This window comes from Biomphalaria glabrata, chromosome 11, assembly GCF_947242115.1.
Source record: "Biomphalaria glabrata chromosome 11, xgBioGlab47.1, whole genome shotgun sequence".
Classification (NCBI taxonomy): domain Eukaryota; kingdom Metazoa; phylum Mollusca; class Gastropoda; family Planorbidae; genus Biomphalaria; species Biomphalaria glabrata.
The window spans coordinates 16,590,699-16,610,353 of record NC_074721.1 but is presented as its reverse complement, the minus strand read 5'-3'; the positions used below and the strand labels follow the sequence as shown (position 1 = coordinate 16,610,353).

The following is a 19,655-nucleotide window of genomic DNA, read 5'->3' as shown; positions in this document are numbered from 1 at the left end:
CCAGACAGGCAGACAGACACACTGACACACAGACAGAAAGAGTAAGTTTATATAAGCTTTGTAAAAAGATGAATAAATATACTAGCCGCACTATGTGGAGAGGTATTCTAACAAAGAAAACTGCACAGCGAAAAAGCGATGACCTCAGCTTAGGAAGAAAAGCGAACCACAAAAAAAAAAAATTTGTATTTGGAATAGAATGTCTTTTCAGAATAGGGCTCTACAGTCGCACCAAGACGTTCTCCACGATATGAACCATAGTCCTACAACTAAAGGAGGCCATCAACTAGCCTCCTCATCATACAATAGAGTCGGCAGTAATAGATAGATTTAATTTGTTATACTTGCAAATGAAGACGCCAAAATGTTTCAATTTGTTTTCATTGGGACTTAATGAGAAACTTTGCTATAGAGATAGCATCTATGATACAAAGATTACTATGTTTTTTTTTATTAAGGACAGCGTTAGTGAGACAAGTCACCTTAATATTTCTTAATTCTTGAATATCGTATGTGCGCACTAAAACTGAGCAGCCACTGCTGCCAGCAATACGGCCTTAAGCATAGGCAAACTAGGCAACTGCCTAGGACCTCCAAATGGTGGGGGTCTCGCACAGGACAAAAAAAATTTGAGAAAAAATTGCGAAACTTAATTCAGATCTCAAACATAGTAGAGCACTATGACTCTATGTTTACTAGTCTAACTCTACAACGGAAATTACGATATATGAATTTCAGTTATTTGTTGATTTAGATATAGACGGGCAGGTTTTTAATAAATTGCGTTTTTTTAAACTGTTTCTTTTTATTTATTTTATTTCATTTGGGGCCACCAAAACATTTCGCCTAGGGCTTCCAATTATCCAAGGCCGCCCCTTCTGCCAGCTTACATCTAGACGTTATATCTAGTTCTAAAATCTAGAAGATCAGTCACAAACATATTAATAAAGTAGTATGGCTAATTTTATGATGAAGTGCTCGAAATGTATAACTGTTCTCTATCCGCACTTTACCTTCCACAAACACTACATTTAAAAAAACAAATTTCAGGGTGTTGGAAGCTGGTCAAGGTTGGTATCAATATGAAAAGACTATCATGTACTTATGACCAAGTGGCCTCTGTGACAGAATGTTTCATAGAGTGTAAGAAAGGTTACACAGTGGACACAGACTTGATGTACACTTGTGGGGCCAAGTCAAATTACACCTGGTCGCATATCACAAGGACCAACCCCAGGGGTCTTTTACCCCATTGTACCAGTAAGTGATGGATTTTTTAGTTGGACTAGGTTTTATCTCGCTTAACTATTAATTGATCAATTCTTTATCCTATCAAAAAAGTTAAACAAAGCATTAGGGTTTATTAAAAGAAATTTTCATAAATCAAATAAGAGCATAAAACTAAAATGTTTTTTAACCTTGGTTAGGCCAATAATTGAATATGCATCCTCCATTTGGCACCCTTCAACTCAAGAAAACATAAAAAAAAAAATGGAACAGACACAAAATAGAGCACTGAGATTCATAACTAACGAATATTCACATTTGACTAGAGAAACACCTTTAGTAAAATCACTGAATTTAGAAAGCCTTCAGGATAGAAGACTTAAAAGTAAAGTAGCAATTGTACATAAAACACTGAACAAATACAAAAACAAAATTTAATAAAATACTCAGAAAAACACAAAGATAAAGGCACATTCCTCGTTCCATATGCTAGGACAAAGGTGTACAAATGCTCCTTCTTCCCTAGTGCTATTAGAGGATGGAATGGGTTGCCTGAGCCAGCCAGAAAAACCAGTGACTTTAAGTCCTTGGTTAACATGCATGACTAAATGCGTGTCGCGTAGGACGTAATCATCTTCTTTTTTGAAGTAACGTCTGTGTTATATAAGATAAGAAGATAAGATTAGATGGAATACATTTTACCTTACTGAAACAGTAAGTGATTGGTTTGTTAGTTCAACAAGAGTTTACCTTAGTGACCAGAAAGTGGTTGATTCATAAGTTGGACTACATTTTACCCAACTGAATCAGTAGGCTATTGATTCTTTATGTACAATAGAATTTACCCTACTGAAACAGTAAGGGATTGAAACTCAACTCTATCAGAGCACTATGTAAAGCAAAGAAAAAGTAGCCTACCCTTTTGGTGGGGGGTCGACTGGGGCAGGCGATGCAAAGCTCATTTGTTTCTTTGGCTAACGAGGGTATCATGTGGTGAACACAACGACCAGTTGCCTTTATTAACTCAACGTATGTCAGGTACCTATTAGAGTTGGATGAACTAAAAATCATGAAGTTCAAAATCATATGGGTTCGTACTCGAGACCTCTCGGTTTGAAAGTCATGCGCTTTACCACTCAGCCACCGAACAAAAAAAAGATACTTAACATCCCCTCAGAACTCCTAAAATAATCTTGAGTATAAACTAACCTAAGAAATAAAACGACTTGTTCAATTTCATTCGTAAAGTAACAATAAAAAATATTCCCCTTTGAGACCTTGCGATATACAGCGTAGATAATGTAATGGTAATCTGTTTCTATGGCTCACGGTTAACGAGGGTGTCATGTGGCCAGCACAACGACCAAACGCCTTTACTTTATCCCAACTAATGTCAGGTACCCATTGGAGCTGGGTTGACTCAGAGCCGCCCAAAAAATCCCTAAATTAAAAATCCCAGTATTTGAACGCGAGATTTCCAGTTCGGAAGTCAAGCGCTTTACCGCTCAGCCACCGCGCTTCCAGTTTCCATTCAAAGCTGATCTCGGCATTATTTCTGTGTCTAGAAACGTATTCAGTGTCCGAAAGAAGCTTGACCATGTACGGCTTCTATCTAAATCTTGTGGGCCATGAGAGGGCGCTGACTGTACTACTGCAGGATAACGTGGAAGGGTTTGTCCAAACCTTTTGCCTTGACTGCCAATGGAAGGTCTCAGTGTCTGTTATAAATGGTTTGTACGTCAATAGTTTGGATAAATATACTATAATACTGCCATTAGTCCAGAATATTGCTTTTGTAGGAAAAAAATGCTTAAATATTCATCAGGTATATGCTTAGTTCCTAATACTAGTAAATCCTTCGGTTCAAAGGTTAAGATAGATAAGAACATTGTATGGATCTAAACAAATGGAAACTACGAATGTCAATCGCAGTATGCAGTGAAATTCGCTTATTTGAAGTTCCTTTGAACAGGGAACAACTTCAATTTTAACAAAAGTTCTTAGTTACACTTCAATAATAGAAATATCTGGATAAAATGGATATTCTATAATCGTACTACCCTTGTCAGAGACCTCTTAAATGTGAGTGCATTTGTGTTTGTTAACTGTTGTTCAATATCGTTGACATGTTCGGTATTCCGTTTTTTTGTGTCGATCAACTGCAGTATTGCAACAGCAATGACATTTTTGCTTCCATTGTAAGAAGTTCTTACAATAATCTTTAAAAGAATTAGGACTTACAAAAATTGACGATGTCATTCTAATAGGTAACTTTAAAAAAATAGTGATTTAGAAAGAGGTTGGGATAACAACATTATCTGGAGAGTGGAAGTTGCTGAGAGAGAGAGAGAGATAGAGAGAGAGAGAGAGAGATGGGAAGGGTGTCTCTCTGTCGATTGGTCTTTGCCCCTCACCAGGGTACTCAATCAGACCACGCCTTAATCCCTTTTGCTGTGGCATTTTAAGTCTCGAGAGACGATCGTTTCCATTTGTAACTTCTTGTGTGACTAAAGAGGACAATCCTAGATGCACAGCTGCGGTCATATGTTGGGCATTTGTAATCACCAGGTGCTGTTGCTCTTTCACCCTTCTTTCTACTTCTGTTATGTATGCCATCTGCACTATAGAACAAAGTGAAGTTCCCCTGTCATGACCTTGTTGTCCAGTGGTGTAAATAGAATACGGAGAAAAAACATGTATTTATATACATTAAAATGTGTAACGAATGAAATTGATCATACAAAAAAAAAAAAAATAAATGTGTATTTTATTGACATTTGATAATACCAAAAGAAATAAATGTGTATTTTATTGACATTTCAGGGATTTCAAATGCAATTATAACAATTAGTCTGCCTTCACCGATTGTGGATCCATTTACTGATGATGGTTGGTTTGATTTCCTTCTCGTAATTGTGACATTTTGAAATATTTACTAACTTTTTGCTTTTTGTATTCATTCAAATTTGGACTGAAAGAAAGCGAGCAAAAATCGTTTGGGAAAAATGGATTCACGTGTCGCCTGATTTCTGGATTCACGTGTAATGTAGAGGCGTAGCCTGATTTCTGGATTCACGTGTAGTGTAGAGGAGTAGCCTGATTTCTTTGATTCACGTGTAGTGTAGAGACGTAGCCTGATTTCTGGATTCACGTGTAGTGTAGAGGCGTAGCCTGATTTCTGGATTCACGTGTAGTGTAGAGGCGTAGCCTGATTTCTGGATTCACGTGTAGTGTAGAGGCGTAGCCTGATTTCTTGATTCACGTGTAGTGTAGAGACGTAGCCTGATTTCTGGATTCACGTGTAGTGTAGAGGCGTAGCCTGATTTCTTTGATTCATGTGTAGTGTAGAGGCGTAGCCTGATTTCTGGATTCACGTGTAGTGTAGAGGCGTAGCCTGATTTCTTTGATTCACGTGTAGTGTAGAGGCGTAGCCTGATTTCTTTGATTCACGTGTAGTGTAGAGGCGTAGCCTGATTTCTTTGATTCACGTGTAGTGTAGAGACGTAGCCTGATTTCTTTGATTCACGTGTAGTGTAGAGGCGTAGCCTGATTTCTTTGATTCACGTGTAGTGTAGAGGCGTAGCCTGATTTCTGGATTCACGTGTAGTGTAGAGGCGTAGCCTGATTTCTGGATTCACGTGTAGTGTAGAGGCGTAGCCTGATTTCTGGATTCACGTGTAGTGTAGAGGCGTAGCCTGATTTCTGGATTCACGTGTAATGTAGAGACGTAGCTTGATTTCTTTGATTCACGTGTAGTGTAGAGGCGTAGCCTGATTTCTTTGATTCACGTGTAGTGTAGAGGCGTAGCCTGATTTCTGGATTCACGTGTAATGTAGAGGCGTAGCCTGATTTCTGGATTCACGTGTAGTGTAGAGGCGTAGCCTGATTTCTGGATTCACGTGTAGTGTAGAGACGTAGCCTGATTTCTGGATTCACGTGTAGTGTAGAGACGTAGCCTGATTTCTTTGATTCACGTGTAGTGTAGAGGCGTAGCCTGATTTCTGGATTCACGTGTAGTGTAGAGGCGTAGCCTGATTTCTTTGATTCACGTGTAGTGTAGAGACGTAGCCTGATTTCTGGATTCACGTGTAGTGTAGAGGCGTAGCCTGATTTCTGGATTCACGTGTAGTGTAGAGACGTAGCCTGATTTCTGGATTCACGTGTAGTGTAGAGGCGTAGCCTGATTTCTGGATTCACGTGTAATGTAGAGACGTAGCCTGATTTCTGGATTCACGTGTAATGTAGAGACGTAGCTTGATTTCTTTGATTCACGTGTAGTGTAGAGACGTAGCCTGATTTCTGGATTCACGTGTAATGTAGAGACGTAGCTTGATTTCTTTGATTCACGTGTAGTGTAGAGGCGTAGCCTGATTTCTGGATTCACGTGTAGTGTAGAGGCGTAGCCTGATTTCAGGATTCACGTGTAGTGTAGAGGCGTAGCCTAATTTCTGGATTCACGTGTAGTGTAGAGACGTAGCCTGATTTCTTTGATTCACGTGTAGTGTAGAGACGTAGCCTGATTTCTGGATTCACGTGTAGTGTAGAGGCGTAGCCTGATTTCTTTGATTCACGTGTAGTGTAGAGACGTAGCCTGATTTCTGGATTCACGTGTAGTGTAGAGACGTAGCCTGATTTCTGGATTCACGTGTAGTGTAGAGGCGTAGCCTGATTTCTTTGATTCACGTGTAGTGTAGAGACGTAGCCTGATTTCTGGATTCACGTGTAATGTAGAGACGTAGCTTGATTTCTTTGATTCACGTGTAGTGTAGAGGCGTAGCCTGATTTCTTTGATTCACGTGTAGTGTAGAGGCGTAGCCTGATTTCTTTGATTCACGTGTAGTGTAGAGGCGTAGCCTGATTTCTTTGATTCACGTGTAGTGTAGAGGCGTAGCCTGATTTCTTTGATTCACGTGTAGTGTAGAGGCGTAGCCTGATTTCTTTGATTCACGTGTAGTGTAGAGGCGTAGCCTGATTTCTTTGATTCACGTGTAGTGTAGAGGCGTAGCCTGATTTCTGGATTCACGTGTAGTGTAGAGGCGTAGCCTGATTTATTTGATTCACGTGTAGTGTAGAGGCGTAGCCTGATTTCTGGATTCACGTGTAGTGTAGAGGCGTAGCCTGATTTCTTTGATTCACGTGTAGTGTAGAGGCGTAGCCTGATTTCTTTGATTCACGTGTAGTGTAGAGGCGTAGCCTGATTTCTGGATTCACGTGTAGTGTAGAGGCGTAGCCTGATTTATTTGATTCACGTGTAGTGTAGAGGCGTAGCCTGATTTCTGGATTCACGTGTAGTGTAGAGGCGTAGCCTGATTTCAGGATTCACGTGTAGTGTAGAGGCGTAGCCTGATTTCTGGATTCACGTGTAGTGTAGAGGCGTAGCCTGATTTCTGGATTCACGTGTAGTGTAGAGGCGTAGCCTGATTTCTGGATTCACGTGTAGTGTAGAGGCGTAGCCTGATTTCTGGATTCACGTGTAGTGTAGAGGCGTAGCCTGATTTCTGGATTCACGTGTAGTGTAGAGGCGTAGCCTGATTTCTTTGATTCACGTGTAGTGTAGAGGCGTAGCCTGATTTCTGGATTCACGTGTAGTGTAGAGGCGTAGCCTGATTTCTGGATTCACGTGTAGTGTAGAGACGTAGCCTGATTTCTTTGATTCACGTGTAGTGTAGAGGAGTAGCCTGATTTCTGGATTCACGTGTAGTGTAGAGACGTAGCCTGATTTCTTTGATTCACGTGTAGTGTAGAGGCGTAGCCTGATTTCTTTGATTCACGTGTAGTGTAGAGGCGTAGCCTGATTTCTTTGATTCACGTGTAGTGTAGAGGCGTAGCCTGATTTCTTTGATTCACGTGTAGTGTAGAGGCGTAGCCTGATTTCTTTGATTCACGTGTAGTGTAGAGGCGTAGCCTGATTTCTGGATTCACGTGTAGTGTAGAGGCGTAGCCTGATTTCTGGATTCACGTGTAGTGTAGAGACGTAGCCTGATTTCTTTGATTCACGTGTAGTGTAGAGGAGTAGCCTGATTTCTGGATTCACGTGTAGTGTAGAGGCGTAGCCTGATTTCTTTGATTCACGTGTAGTGTAGAGGCGTAGCCTGATTTCTTTGATTCACGTGTAGTGTAGAGGCGTAGCCTGATTTCTTTGATTCACGTGTAGTGTAGAGGCGTAGCCTGATTTCTGGATTCACGTGTAGTGTAGAGACGTAGCCTGATTTCTGGATTCACGTGTAGTGTAGAGGCGTAGCCTGATTTCTTTGATTCACGTGTAGTGTAGAGGCGTAGCCTGATTTCTTTGATTCACGTGTAGTGTAGAGGCGTAGCCTGATTTCTTTGATTCACGTGTAGTGTAGAGGAGTAGCCTGATTTCTGGATTCACGTGTAGTGTAGAGACGTAGCCTGATTTCTGGATTCACGTGTAGTGTAGAGGAGTAGCCTGATTTCTGGATTCACGTGTAGTGTAGAGACGTAGCCTGATTTCTTTGATTCACGTGTAGTGTAGAGGCGTAGCCTGATTTCTGGATTCACGTGTAGTGTAGAGACGTAGCCTGATTTCTGGATTCATGTGTAGTGTATAGCGCGTAGCCTGATTTCTGGATTCACGTGTAGTGTAGAGACGTAGCCTGATTTCTTGATTCACGTGTAGTGTAGAGGCGTAGCCTGATTTCTGGATTCACGTGTAGTGTAGAGACGTAGCCTGATTTCTGGATTCACGTGTAGTGTAGAGACGTAGCCTGATTTCTGGATTCACGTGTAGTGTAGAGGCGTAGCCTGATTTCTGGATTCACGTGTAGTGTAGAGGCGTAGCCTGATTTCTTTGATTCACGTGTAGTGTAGAGGCGTAGCCTGATTTCTGGATTCACGTGTAGTGTAGAGACGTAGCCTGATTTCTGGATTCATGTGTAGTGTATAGCGCGTAGCCTGATTTCTGGATTCACGTGTAGTGTAGAGACGTAGCCTGATTTCTTGATTCACGTGTAGTGTAGAGGCGTAGCCTGATTTCTGGATTCACGTGTAGTGTAGAGACGTAGCCTGATTTCTGGATTCACGTGTAGTGTAGAGACGTAGCCTGATTTCTGGATTCACGTGTAGTGTAGAGACGTAGCCTGATTTCAGGATTCATGTGTAGTGTATAGCGCGTAGCCTGATTTCAGGATTCATGTGTAGTGTATAGCGCGTAGCCTGATTTCTAAAGGTGCTATTTTTTCCTTAGTCTATGTTAAGGAATAACTGAGTAAAATTTCTTTTTTTTTAGCGCCCTAAGTGTGAGAATTAGTGAATCAGCTTCGCAGTTCTATGTTTCTTGTAAAAATAAAAAGGAAGTAGATTTTTTGCTATTAAACATAAGTAGCTCTATGTCGGTACATACAAATGTGCTGGGACGAGACTGAGAACAAATTCGTTATGATCGTTAAAGGTGATTACAACTTGATTATAAATTCCAGACCCAAGGTAAGTAGTAACATTTAAATTTTTTTTATCCTTCTCAAGTGTTAGAAAAAGTGACGAGTGAATCAGTCACTGGCCCTAGTAAATATTTCAGGTCAGAATTTCATGGTGGTTTTCCATTCAATGGGTGACTGGTTTTCAAACATTGGTCTTAGCATCTACACCAGTATTCTTTCCTTTTGACAGAAGATCAAACAATGAAGTATATCAATGCACTCTATAAGTTTGAGTTCGTGGCCCAGCACTTCTACAACAGTTCTGACTCTTGGTCCTCCATCTTTCTGAACGGCCGGGAGTACAGAGTCTTCACAAAGAACATGAGCATACACGAGAACTGTCCCGAAGGCACACAAGCCCTTCATGGGCTTTGCGGTAAGTGCTAGTAATAGAGGCTCTTTGGGTCTAGTTCTGCTGAAGTAATAGATGGCTTTGATGTCTAGTTCTGCTGAAGTAATAGATGGCTTTGAGGTCTAACTTTGCTGAAGTAATGGAAGGCTCTTGAGGTCTAGTTCTGCTGAAGTAATGGAAGGCTCTTGAGGTCTAGTTCTGCTGAAGTAATGGAAGGCTCTTGAGGTCTAGTTCTGCTGAAGTAATGGAAGGCTCTTGAGGTCTAGTTCTTCTGAAGTAATGGAAGGCTCTTGAGGTCTAGTTCTGCTGAAGTAATGGAAGGCTCTTGAGGTCTAGTTCTGCTGAAGTAATGGAAGGCTCTTGAGGTCTAGTTCTGCTGAAGTAATGGAAGGCTCTTGAGGTCTAGTTCTGCTGAAGTAATGGAAGGCTCTTGAGGACTAGTTCTGCTGAAGTAATGGAAGGCTCTTGAGGTCTAGTTCTGCTGAAGTAATGGAAGGCTCTTGAGGTCTAGTTCTGCTGAAGTAATGGAAAGCTCTTGAGGTCTAGTTCTGCTGAAGTAATAGATGGCTTTGATGTCTAGTTCTGCTGAAGTAATGGAAGGCTCTTGAGGTCTAGTTCTGCTGAAGTAATAGATGGCTTTGATGTCTAGTTCTGCTGAAGTAATGGAAGGCTCTTGAGGTCTAGTTCTGCTGAAGTAATAGATGGCTTTGATGTCTAGTTCTGCTGAAGTAATGGAAGGCTCTTGAGGTCTAGTTCTGCTGAAGTAATGGAAGGCTCTTGAGGTCTAGTTCTGCTGAAGTAATGGAAGGCTCTTGAGGTCTAGTTCTGCTGAAGTAATAGATGGCTTTGATGTCTAGTTCTGCTGAAGTAATGGAAGGCTCTTGAGGTCTAGTTCTGCTTAAGTAATGGAAGGCTCTTGAGGTCTAGTTCTGCTGAAGTAATGGAAGGCTCTTGAGGTCTAGTTCTGCTGAAGTAATGGAAGGCTCTTGAGGTCTAGTTCTGCTGAAGTAATGGAAGGCTCTTGAGGTCTAGTTCTGCTGAAGTAATGGAAGGCTCTTGAGGTCTAGTTCTGCTGAAGTAATGGAAGGCTCTTGAGATCTAACGAAGTAATGGAATGCTTTTGAAGTCTAACTCTGCTGAAGTAATAGATGGCTGTTGAGGTCTGACATTTGCTTCTTTTTCTCTCACCCTGACATTGAGTGGATAAAGGTTTACGTCAGGTTTCTTTTTTACGTTTGTATAGATTTTAAAGCCAAGATTTATGTCATAATTTAACTTTTTTAAAGCCAAGATTTATGTCATAAAATATTCAGTGTTTGTAACGTTTTCCATGTGGAATATAATGTACAAAGCTTATAACAACTCTCTCTCTCTCTCTCTCTCTGTGTCTCTCTCTCTCTGTCTCTCTGTCTAGTAAAATGTTTGAGCACGTTATTTCTCCCTCACCCTATTTCGGATCAAGTTGAAATGTTGCACAATTATTTCTTGTAATTGACAAAACAAGTATCCATTTAGAAATTATTTAACCAGTTAGCTAATTAATTTTTGATGATTCATTATTTGGTATCGAACAAAGGAAAGAACTTTTACTTGACAAATGGGATTGCTTTAAATTAGTCCCCTTTATAATTTGTGTAGAGAATTAGGTCATTGCTTAAAAGTTTGAAACTAACAACAGATAACTATAAAACCGGTTATTTTAATAAGCACTTCTTTCACACACTGGATGCCATATGCACCCGAGGAGGCTTAAAGATTCCAGTTTGAATTCAAGTCTACAATTTCTTTTCATTAAAAAATGCATTTAAAAAGCGATCAAGTTAACCTTCTCAAAGATACCCCCATCTTACCCCCCCCCCCTTTCCCAACTGGTCCAGACAAGTGATAGGATCAAACTCATCATGGCGGATTGAGAAAGCCAAAAAGCATGAAATTGCGTTAAACAAAAAATAAATTGGTAAAAATATTTCTAATCACACAGATTCATTATTGTTAGTCTAGATCCATTGCAAATGCAATTAGATGACTTATCCAAACTATTTGATACAATAACATCTAATATAATCTTTGTTTTTTTTTTTTAGAAGTATTTTGTTTATTTTGCTTGTTTTCTACTTCGGAAAAATTCCGCTCTGGTATGCTTATTATTGTTTGACGTATTTTAGCATCCTGTGGACCAGGGACGTACTGGAAAAATCGTCGCTGCATAGATTGTCCTGTTGGCTACCTCCAGCAACAGACTTCTAGAAAGTGCTGCGACAAGTGTCCTGAAGGTCCAGAATATTCGTCTTTATTGTTTTATTCATGTCTATCTAGGCCTAGAAAAATATCATTACATTTGTCATATGCTAAATCATTACAAAATGTAGAAGTCCATAACTGTAAATTTCATTCTCTTTGCATAACATTTAAATACTCTTTCTCTTTGCATAACATGTGAACTTTTGTTCAGTTGAACGATATAATGATATAATGTCAGACATTAGGGTTAAGATGTATATATTACGCTTCTTAAAAAATATATTTGCTTGATTGCTCAATTCCTCATTTTTAGCGGACCCCGAAAGGGGAATAGACGCTATTAGTTTTGTCCGTCCGTCCGTCCGTTCCGTTCAGATCTCGTAAACTAGAAAAGGTATTGAAAATCCGACATCATGATATTTTAAAAATACCTTTCAAAGTTCTAATGCAACGGCTACTTTTTTCTTTTCCGAAAGCGAAAAATTTAATTTAAAAAATTAACTATTCAAGCAGTTTTTTTCATAAAAATACACCATTTTTACAACTATTGACTAATAATAGTAACAAAAAAGGGAGGCTATTTAGTAAGGAAGATGACCAATTACCATATTTTTAACACATTTATGCAAACGGTTTTTAGATTTTTGTAAACATTTTTTTTTACAATTGTATTGCTACGTTATGTAAGTTCTGTCCTACTAGCTACTACATTAACAAACACATTCACCTATCCCTTTTTCTGCTGGACCGTTTGGGCACCATACAAGATCTGTCAACCATCTTTCTCCATTCTTCTTTGTCAATTGTCTTTGATAGAATTTCATTCTGATATTCTTTCTGAAAATATTGAAACCTTCCTTTTTACCAGCCTGGATGAACCACTTTAGGGGCCGTAACCTTGTTTTTTTTTAAATGCTACATCCCAAGCTGTAACAAGTCAATGATATTAAGGCGTTCTTTTATTTGAGTTAAATATTATAAGAAATATATATATTTTTAAATTGGAGTTCCTTTTTTTTTGGCCGGTCGTAAATTGCGTCTTTTGTGTTCGAGCCTTTTATGATCATTCGAAAAAGCTTACCTGATAAGATTTGAAGTTCGTAAATTGGCATAATTCACAGGCACCACCACAGCAGGCAAAGGTGCCACAAATACAGAACATTGCGTCAACAATGTCGACTTCCTGTACAACTTCCAGCTGGGCTATTGGGACGACAACAAACCTTTAGCAGAAGACTCGCTGTTTGATGACGATTGCGCCGTGACCAACACGTCAACGTCATTTGGTGAGTCATACGTAAAGATAGGAATCTGTTTCTGATACACTTGGTGAGTCATACGTAAAGATAGGAATCTGTTTCTAATACACTTGGTAAGTCATACGTAAAGATAGGAATCTGTTTCTAATACACTTGGTGAGTCATACGTAAAGAGAGGAATCTGTTTCTGATACATTTGGTATGTCATACGTAAAGATAGGAATCTGTTTCTAATACACTTGGTGAGTCAAACGTAAAGATAGGAATCTGTTTCTAATACATTTGGTGAGTCATACGTAAAGAGAGGAATCTGTTTCTGATACATTTAGTGAGTCATACGTAAAGAGAGGAATCTGTTTCTGATACACATGGTGAGTCATACGTAAAGAGAGAAATCTGTTTCTGATACATTTGGTGAGTCATACGTAAAGAGAGGAATCTGTTTCTGATACATTTGGTGAATCATACGTAAAGAGAGGAATCTGTTTCGGATACATTTTGGTGAGTCATATGTAAAGATAGGAATCTGTTTCGGATACATTGGTGAGTCATACGTAAAGAGAGGAATCTGTTTCTGATACATTTGGTGAGTCATACGTAAAGAAAAGAATCTGTTTCTGATACATTTGGTGAGTCATAGGTAAAGAGAGGAATCTGTTTCTGATACACATGGTGAGTCATACGTAAAGAAAAGAATCTGTTTCTGATACATTTGGTGAGTCATACGTAAAGAAAAGAATCTGTTTCTGATACATTTGGTGAGTCATACGTAAAGATAGGAATCTGTTTCTGATACATTTGGTGAGTCATACGTAAAGAGAGGAATCTGTTTCTGATACACATGGTGAGTCATACGTAAAGAGAGAAATCTGTTTCTGATACATTTGGTGAGTCATACGTAAAGAGAGGAATCTGTTTCTGATACATTTGGTGAGTCATACGTAAAGAGAGGAATCTGTTTCTGATACATTTGGTGAGTCATACGTAAAGAAAAGAAACTGTTTCTGATACATTTTGGTGAGTCATACGTAAAGATAGAAATCTGTTTCTGATACATTTGGTGAGTCATACGTAAAGAAAAGAATCTGTTTCTGATACATTTGGTGAGTCATACGTAAAGATAGGAATCTGTTTCTGATACATTTGGTGAGTCATACGTAAAGAGAGGAATCTGTTTCTGATACATTTGGTGAGTCATACGTAAAGAGAGGAATCTGTTTCGGATACATTTTGGTGAGTCATACGTAAAGAGAGGAATCTGTTTCGGATACATTTGGTGAGTCATACGTAAAGAGAGGAATCAGTTTCTGATACACTCGGTGAGTCATACCTAAAGAGAGGACTCTGTTTCTGATGCACTTGTTGAGTCATATGTAAAGATAGGAATCTGTTTCTGATACATTTGGTGAGTCATACGTAAAGAAAAGAATCTGTTTCTGATACATTTGGTGAGTCATATGTAAATAGAGGAATCTGTTTCTGATACATTTGGTGAGTCATACCTAAAGAGAGGACTCTGTTTCTGATGCACTTGTTGAGTCATACGTAAAGATAGGAATCTGTTTCTGATACATTTGTTGACTCATACGTAAAGAAAAGAATCTGTTTCTGATACATTTGGTGAGTCATATGTAAAGACAGGAATCTGTTTCTGATACATTTGGTGAGTCATACGTAAAGAGAGGAATCTGTTTCTGATACATTTGGTGAGTCATACGTAAAGAGAGGAATCTGTTTCTGATACATTTGGTGAGTCATACGTAAAGAAAAGAATCTGTTTCTGATACATTTTGGTGAGTCATACGTAAAGATAGGAATCTGTTTCTGATACATTTGGTGAGTCATGCGTAAAGAGAGGAATCTGTTTCTGATACATTTGGTGAGTCATACGTAAAGAAAAGAATCTGTTTCTGATACATTTGGTGAGTCATACGTAAAGATAGGAATCTGTTTCTGATACATTTGGTGAGTCATACGTAAAGAGAGGAATCTGTTTCTGATACATTTGGTGAGTCATACGTAAAGAGAGGAATCTGTTTCGGATACATTTTGGTGAGTCATACGTAAAGAGAGGAATCTGTTTCGGATACATTTGGTGAGTCATACGTAAAGAGAGGAATCAGTTTCTGATACACTCGGTGAGTCATACCTAAAGAGAGGACTCTGTTTCTGATGCACTTGTTGAGTCATACGTAAAGATAGGAATCTGTTTCTGATACATTTGTTGACTCATACGTAAAGAAAAGAATCTGTTTCTGATACATTTGGTGAGTCATATGTAAATAGAGGAATCTGTTTCTGATACATTTGGTGAGTCATACGTAAAGAAAAGAATCTGTTTCTGATACATTTGGTGAGTCATACGTAAAGATAGGAATCTGTTTCTGATACATTTGGTGAGTCATACGTAAAGAGAGGAATCTGTTTCTGATACATTTGGTGAGTCATAGGTAAAGAGAGGAATCTGTTTCTGATACATTTGGTGAGTCATACGTAAAGAAAAGAATCTGTTTCTGATACATTTGGTGAGTCATACGTAAAGAAAAGAATCTGTTTCTGATACACTTGGTGAGTCATACGTAAAGATAGGAATCTGTTTCTGATACACTTGGTGAGTCATACGTAAAGATAGGAATCTGTTTCGGATACATTTGGTGAGTCATACGTAAAGATAGGAATCTGTTTCGGATACATTTGGTGAGTCATACGTAAAGATAGGAATCTGTTTCGGATACATTTGGTGAGTCATACGTAAAGAGAGGAATCCGTTTCGGATACATTTGGTGAGTCATACGTAAAGAGAGGAATCCGTTTCGGATACACTTGAAACTTGCGTTTTTTTATTTATTTATTTATTTCACTGGCCTTTTTTTTTCTTCCCTGAGTTAGTTTTTTTGTAATGTGAAGATTTAGTGACCAGTTTTTTGATAGTATGTTTTCAACCTTCTGAGCTCTGCGACCTCTTTTTACAGTTTCCCCACTATGCAACCATTCATTCATAAGCATAATTTACAGTGCTTTGCTAATGTTGTAAATTGGAATCCTAATTGCACTTAAATTGAAAAGAAAAGTAAAATATACGAAAAAGTCCCATAATTCCCCTGAAATTATTTAAATTTGAAAAATAGAAAAAAACTTGTCAGTTTGGGATGTCATTCAATATGAAAAACGCCAATCCTACACACGATAAAAGAATATTTTTTTTGACACTTGTGTTATAGGTCGTCCATCGTGGTTCGATGATGCCCACTTTGTTATCCAGGGGGCTGAAGGCTTTGCACTGGGGTTTTATGCCTCCTCATGTGGCAAGTGAGACCTATGTGAGCCCGGAATGTTCGGCTGTACACAGGGCAGGTTATTCCAGCTGGAGCTAGTGTCATTGGCCTTGCTTTTTTTTCTCTGGCCTTTTTTCTGCCAGCGTTCTCTTTTCCTCAGCAACATGTGCGCCAGATTTCACAGAGCGACGCCATGATGCTCTGTCATGTGCCTCTGTCTCGCATGTGGCTGGGTTTATGCTGAACGCATTCAGAGAAGCTTGGAGTGTGTCCCTGAGGCGTTTTGTTTGACCACCTTGCGAGCACTTTCCTTCTTTAGTTGGCCATGCAAGAGTAATTTAGGGAATCGGCGGGCTTCCATTCAGCAGACGAGTCCTACCCATCGCAGCTGGGACTGCATCAGGATTGTGTGGATGCTTTGCAGACACGCTCTTTGAAGGACTTCAGTATCTGGTATTTTTTCTTGCCATTTGACATTTAGTATTTTTCTTAGACGTCATGTAGAAGTGGTTCAGTTTCTTTGCATGTTTTCTGTACACTGTCCATGTTTCTGAGGCATAGTGCAAGTGAAGGGAAGATAACAGCTCGATAGATCCCTAGCTTTGTATTTGTGGTGAGACCTCGTCTGTTCAAGACGTTTTTAGACAGTCTGCCATAGGATGCACTGGCCTTGGCGATGCGCAGGTGGTTTTCGTTATCGATTTTTTCCGTTTCTGGAGAGTGTGCTGCCAAGAGATGTGAATCTGTCCACTGCGTTTATATCATGTCCATTTATCTTGATGCTTGGATCCGAGTAGGCTTTCCAGGGAGCAGGTAAATATAAGATTTCAGTCTTGTTTGTATTAATGGTAAGGCCAAAGTCTGAGCATGCTCTTGAGAAGTCACTGACAATGCTCTGTAGATCATTTTCATAGCAGGCATTTAGGGCACAGTCGTCAGCAAATAGCAAGTCCCTGATTACTGCTGATTTTATTTTTGATTTTGATTTGAGCCGCCTCGGGTTGAATAGGCCACCATCAAATCTGTGTTATTGTATGAGTGACATGCTCTTCCAAGCAAATTTTGCGAGTAAAGGACTGCGAGATGAAACAATAGATTTGAGCACTGCAATAAACCCGTAGAACAACGTGATCACTTGGCTAAAGAAACGGAGAAGGTTTGTTCTGACTCTTGTTACAGGAAGGGAATTGCCTAAAATCATGTCATCTGTTGCAACCTTTCCAGCCAAACATCAGTGGAAAAGGCAGTAGGATAAATCTGTGGAAAACTTCACACCTGGAAATGTTGAAGATGACTATTGGATAAATGGCTTCAACAGAATTGTGGACACTTGTTTGAGAGTGTGCCTGTGTGTTTCTATGGTGACGGTGGGAAGGAGGTTAGCGAGTGGTTGTGATGTGACATAGGTGTCGTTGTTATATTGGTCTGAGTTAGCGATATTCTCGTGAGTTAGATTTTGTTAAGAAGTATTACTACTAAAGTCAAGTACATTTATTTTATGTCATATTAACTTGATTTTGTCTCTATTATAAATAAAGTTCTATTTAGTCTTGTTCACAAAGAAGTTCTTCACGTTTTATTCGTTATGATGTATTACACCTACAACGGTTTCGTTGTCTACCAGCCATTCGGTGCCACAAGTCAACAACCGGTAACAACAGCACTGCAATTCAATCCTTGCAGCCGAGATTTCAACAGCTGAAATCAAACAAATTTATTGTCAGCTTCCAGAACCTTCAGCGTTATAACATACGAAAGTTTACAGCGAGCCGCCATCGAGCAAGCATTGACGTCATCAACAGACCAGTCAGCTGATCTATGTTGGCGAGAATAAGCAGATGAAATGGAATCTTTAAAGCATATTCTACAAAACACACCAAAACCTCGGTAGAAATTTTAGCTTACTGCTCACTAATGAAAGACACTTCTATCCCAAAATTATTTGTTGCACTCATAATATTTTTAACTATGTCCGTAACTGTGGCATCTGGTGAAAGAAACTTCTCGCGCCTCAAACTAATCAAGAATTACATGAGGTCATTAACTTATTGAAAGTGATCTATGTATGAAAGAGTTTCGATGATATACTGTATAAATAAAATGCAAGGACGAGCTTAATTTTCACTTTTTATCCTCATCCCTATCCGAAATGCGCCCCACGCCATCCCTTTGGCACAGGGACCCGCAATTGTTAAGGCCGGCCCTGCTCATAACATGTTGTCTTCATAACATAGCAATGTAAGGTAATGCTGCTCTAAAAAGTCTGAAACGTTCGCTTTTGGTTTTAGGGGGAAAAAAAGCAAAATTGCAGATATATGATACAATGTATTACTACTACACATCTTTGATATAATGCATATTTAACCTAATGTTCTTCAACCAAGTGCAACATCACACAACTTTGACCAAATTCAACTTAACACATCTTGGAGCAAATGCACGATTGCACATACTTGACCAGTGCAGCATTGCACATTTTTTTACGAAATGCAGTATTGCCTATAGTTTCCACATGAAAACTTTGCACTTACTTGACCGAAAGCCAATTCATATATAATTTACCAACTGCAGTTCTGCCCACTTTGATCTAATGTCCATCTTTTGTTTCAGTTTCACTTTAAACTCGTTATCTCCTAACGTTATAAAGAGACACTTTTGGATCAGTTTCTGTGTTTTCCTAACATAGTACCACTCTATAGACAGCAATCATTTCTTTTCATCTCTTTCTCTCGACATTAGTTGAAGTCAAATACAAACACGGTAAATAGATATTAAACCACTAACTTCGGGATCTTTAGGGTGCCTTTGAGTCCACCCAGCTCTAATGAGTACCTGATATTAATTGGGGAAAAAGTAAAGGCTCTTGGTCGTTGTGCTGACCACATGACACCCTCATTAGTTGTGGGCCACAGAAACAGATGACCTTTACATCACCTACCTTATAGACCGCATGGTCTGATATTAGGTGGGGACCTAAACCACTAACTTGAAGACGAAGCAACAAACTAAAAGTATATAGAAAGCACAACAAACTAAAAGTATTTAGAAAGCACAACAAACTAAACGTATATAGAAAGCACAACAAACTAAAAGTATATAGAAAGCACAACAAAGGAAAAGAAAAAACATCCAAGAGATCATCATTTAGTAGTTTCTATTTTAAAACAATGTCAACATGATCATAAACGCTGCTGGTAAAGTCATTGACAAAAACTAAACAAAGCCCATTTGGGCAGCTGTTTGAGACAAACATCCAGAAAAAGCTAAAAAGATTCTAGAAATAAAAAAATTATCCTTAGGGTCAGGACTTTGTGGTTGTACTATCACAAAAGAGATACAAGACGCCGATAGCAAAGACAAACATACGCTAAAACTCTTTTGTTCCTATGGGAATCAAATCATTAAATAAATACTATCTGACATAAACTTTTCGCATGTAAATTATGAGTCTGGTGGGAATGCACATTTTGGTTTTCTATAGCCATAATGTTTCGTTTGGTGTAATGCTCAAATTCTAAGACAAATTTCCTAAAGGATGTTAAAGATTATTATTATTATTATAATTATTATTCTTTGTTTGAACAGAGCGAATAGTTTTAATCATGATGGCTCTTGGTGTACTGTTTGGAATTGCTGGAGTTTTGGGCATTAAATTTTATGGCCAGGAATATGAAAATATCAACAGGTGATATGCCAATGTACAGTCGAGGTTTTATGATAGAGTTGTTACTCTTTTAATAGATAACTAGATGTTTGAGTCAGGGGCGTAGCTAGGAATTTTCCATCGTTTGGAGACCCAATGGGGCTTGATCTCTTTGGGGGCCCTTGCATTTTTCGTAATATTTATTTTTAAATATAAAAA

General features: G+C 39.0%; 1 protein-coding gene across 2 annotated transcripts in view; it reads left to right on the top strand.

The window, feature by feature from the left end:
• The window catches only part of LOC106051822 (uncharacterized), a 115,130-nt gene that overhangs the window by 92,460 nt on the left and 3,015 nt on the right, over positions 1–19,655 (top strand). For both annotated transcript variants that reach the window (XM_056004216.1, XM_056004217.1), the window contains 7 exons: positions 1,051–1,260; positions 2,793–2,957; positions 4,051–4,116; positions 8,857–9,042; positions 11,184–11,291; positions 12,381–12,545; positions 19,379–19,478. In XM_056004216.1, the coding sequence (XP_055860191.1) occupies positions 1,051–1,260; positions 2,793–2,957; positions 4,051–4,116; positions 8,857–9,042; positions 11,184–11,291; positions 12,381–12,545; positions 19,379–19,478 (1,000 nt within the window). The remainder of the gene's footprint in view (positions 1–1,050; positions 1,261–2,792; positions 2,958–4,050; positions 4,117–8,856; positions 9,043–11,183; positions 11,292–12,380; positions 12,546–19,378; positions 19,479–19,655) is intronic.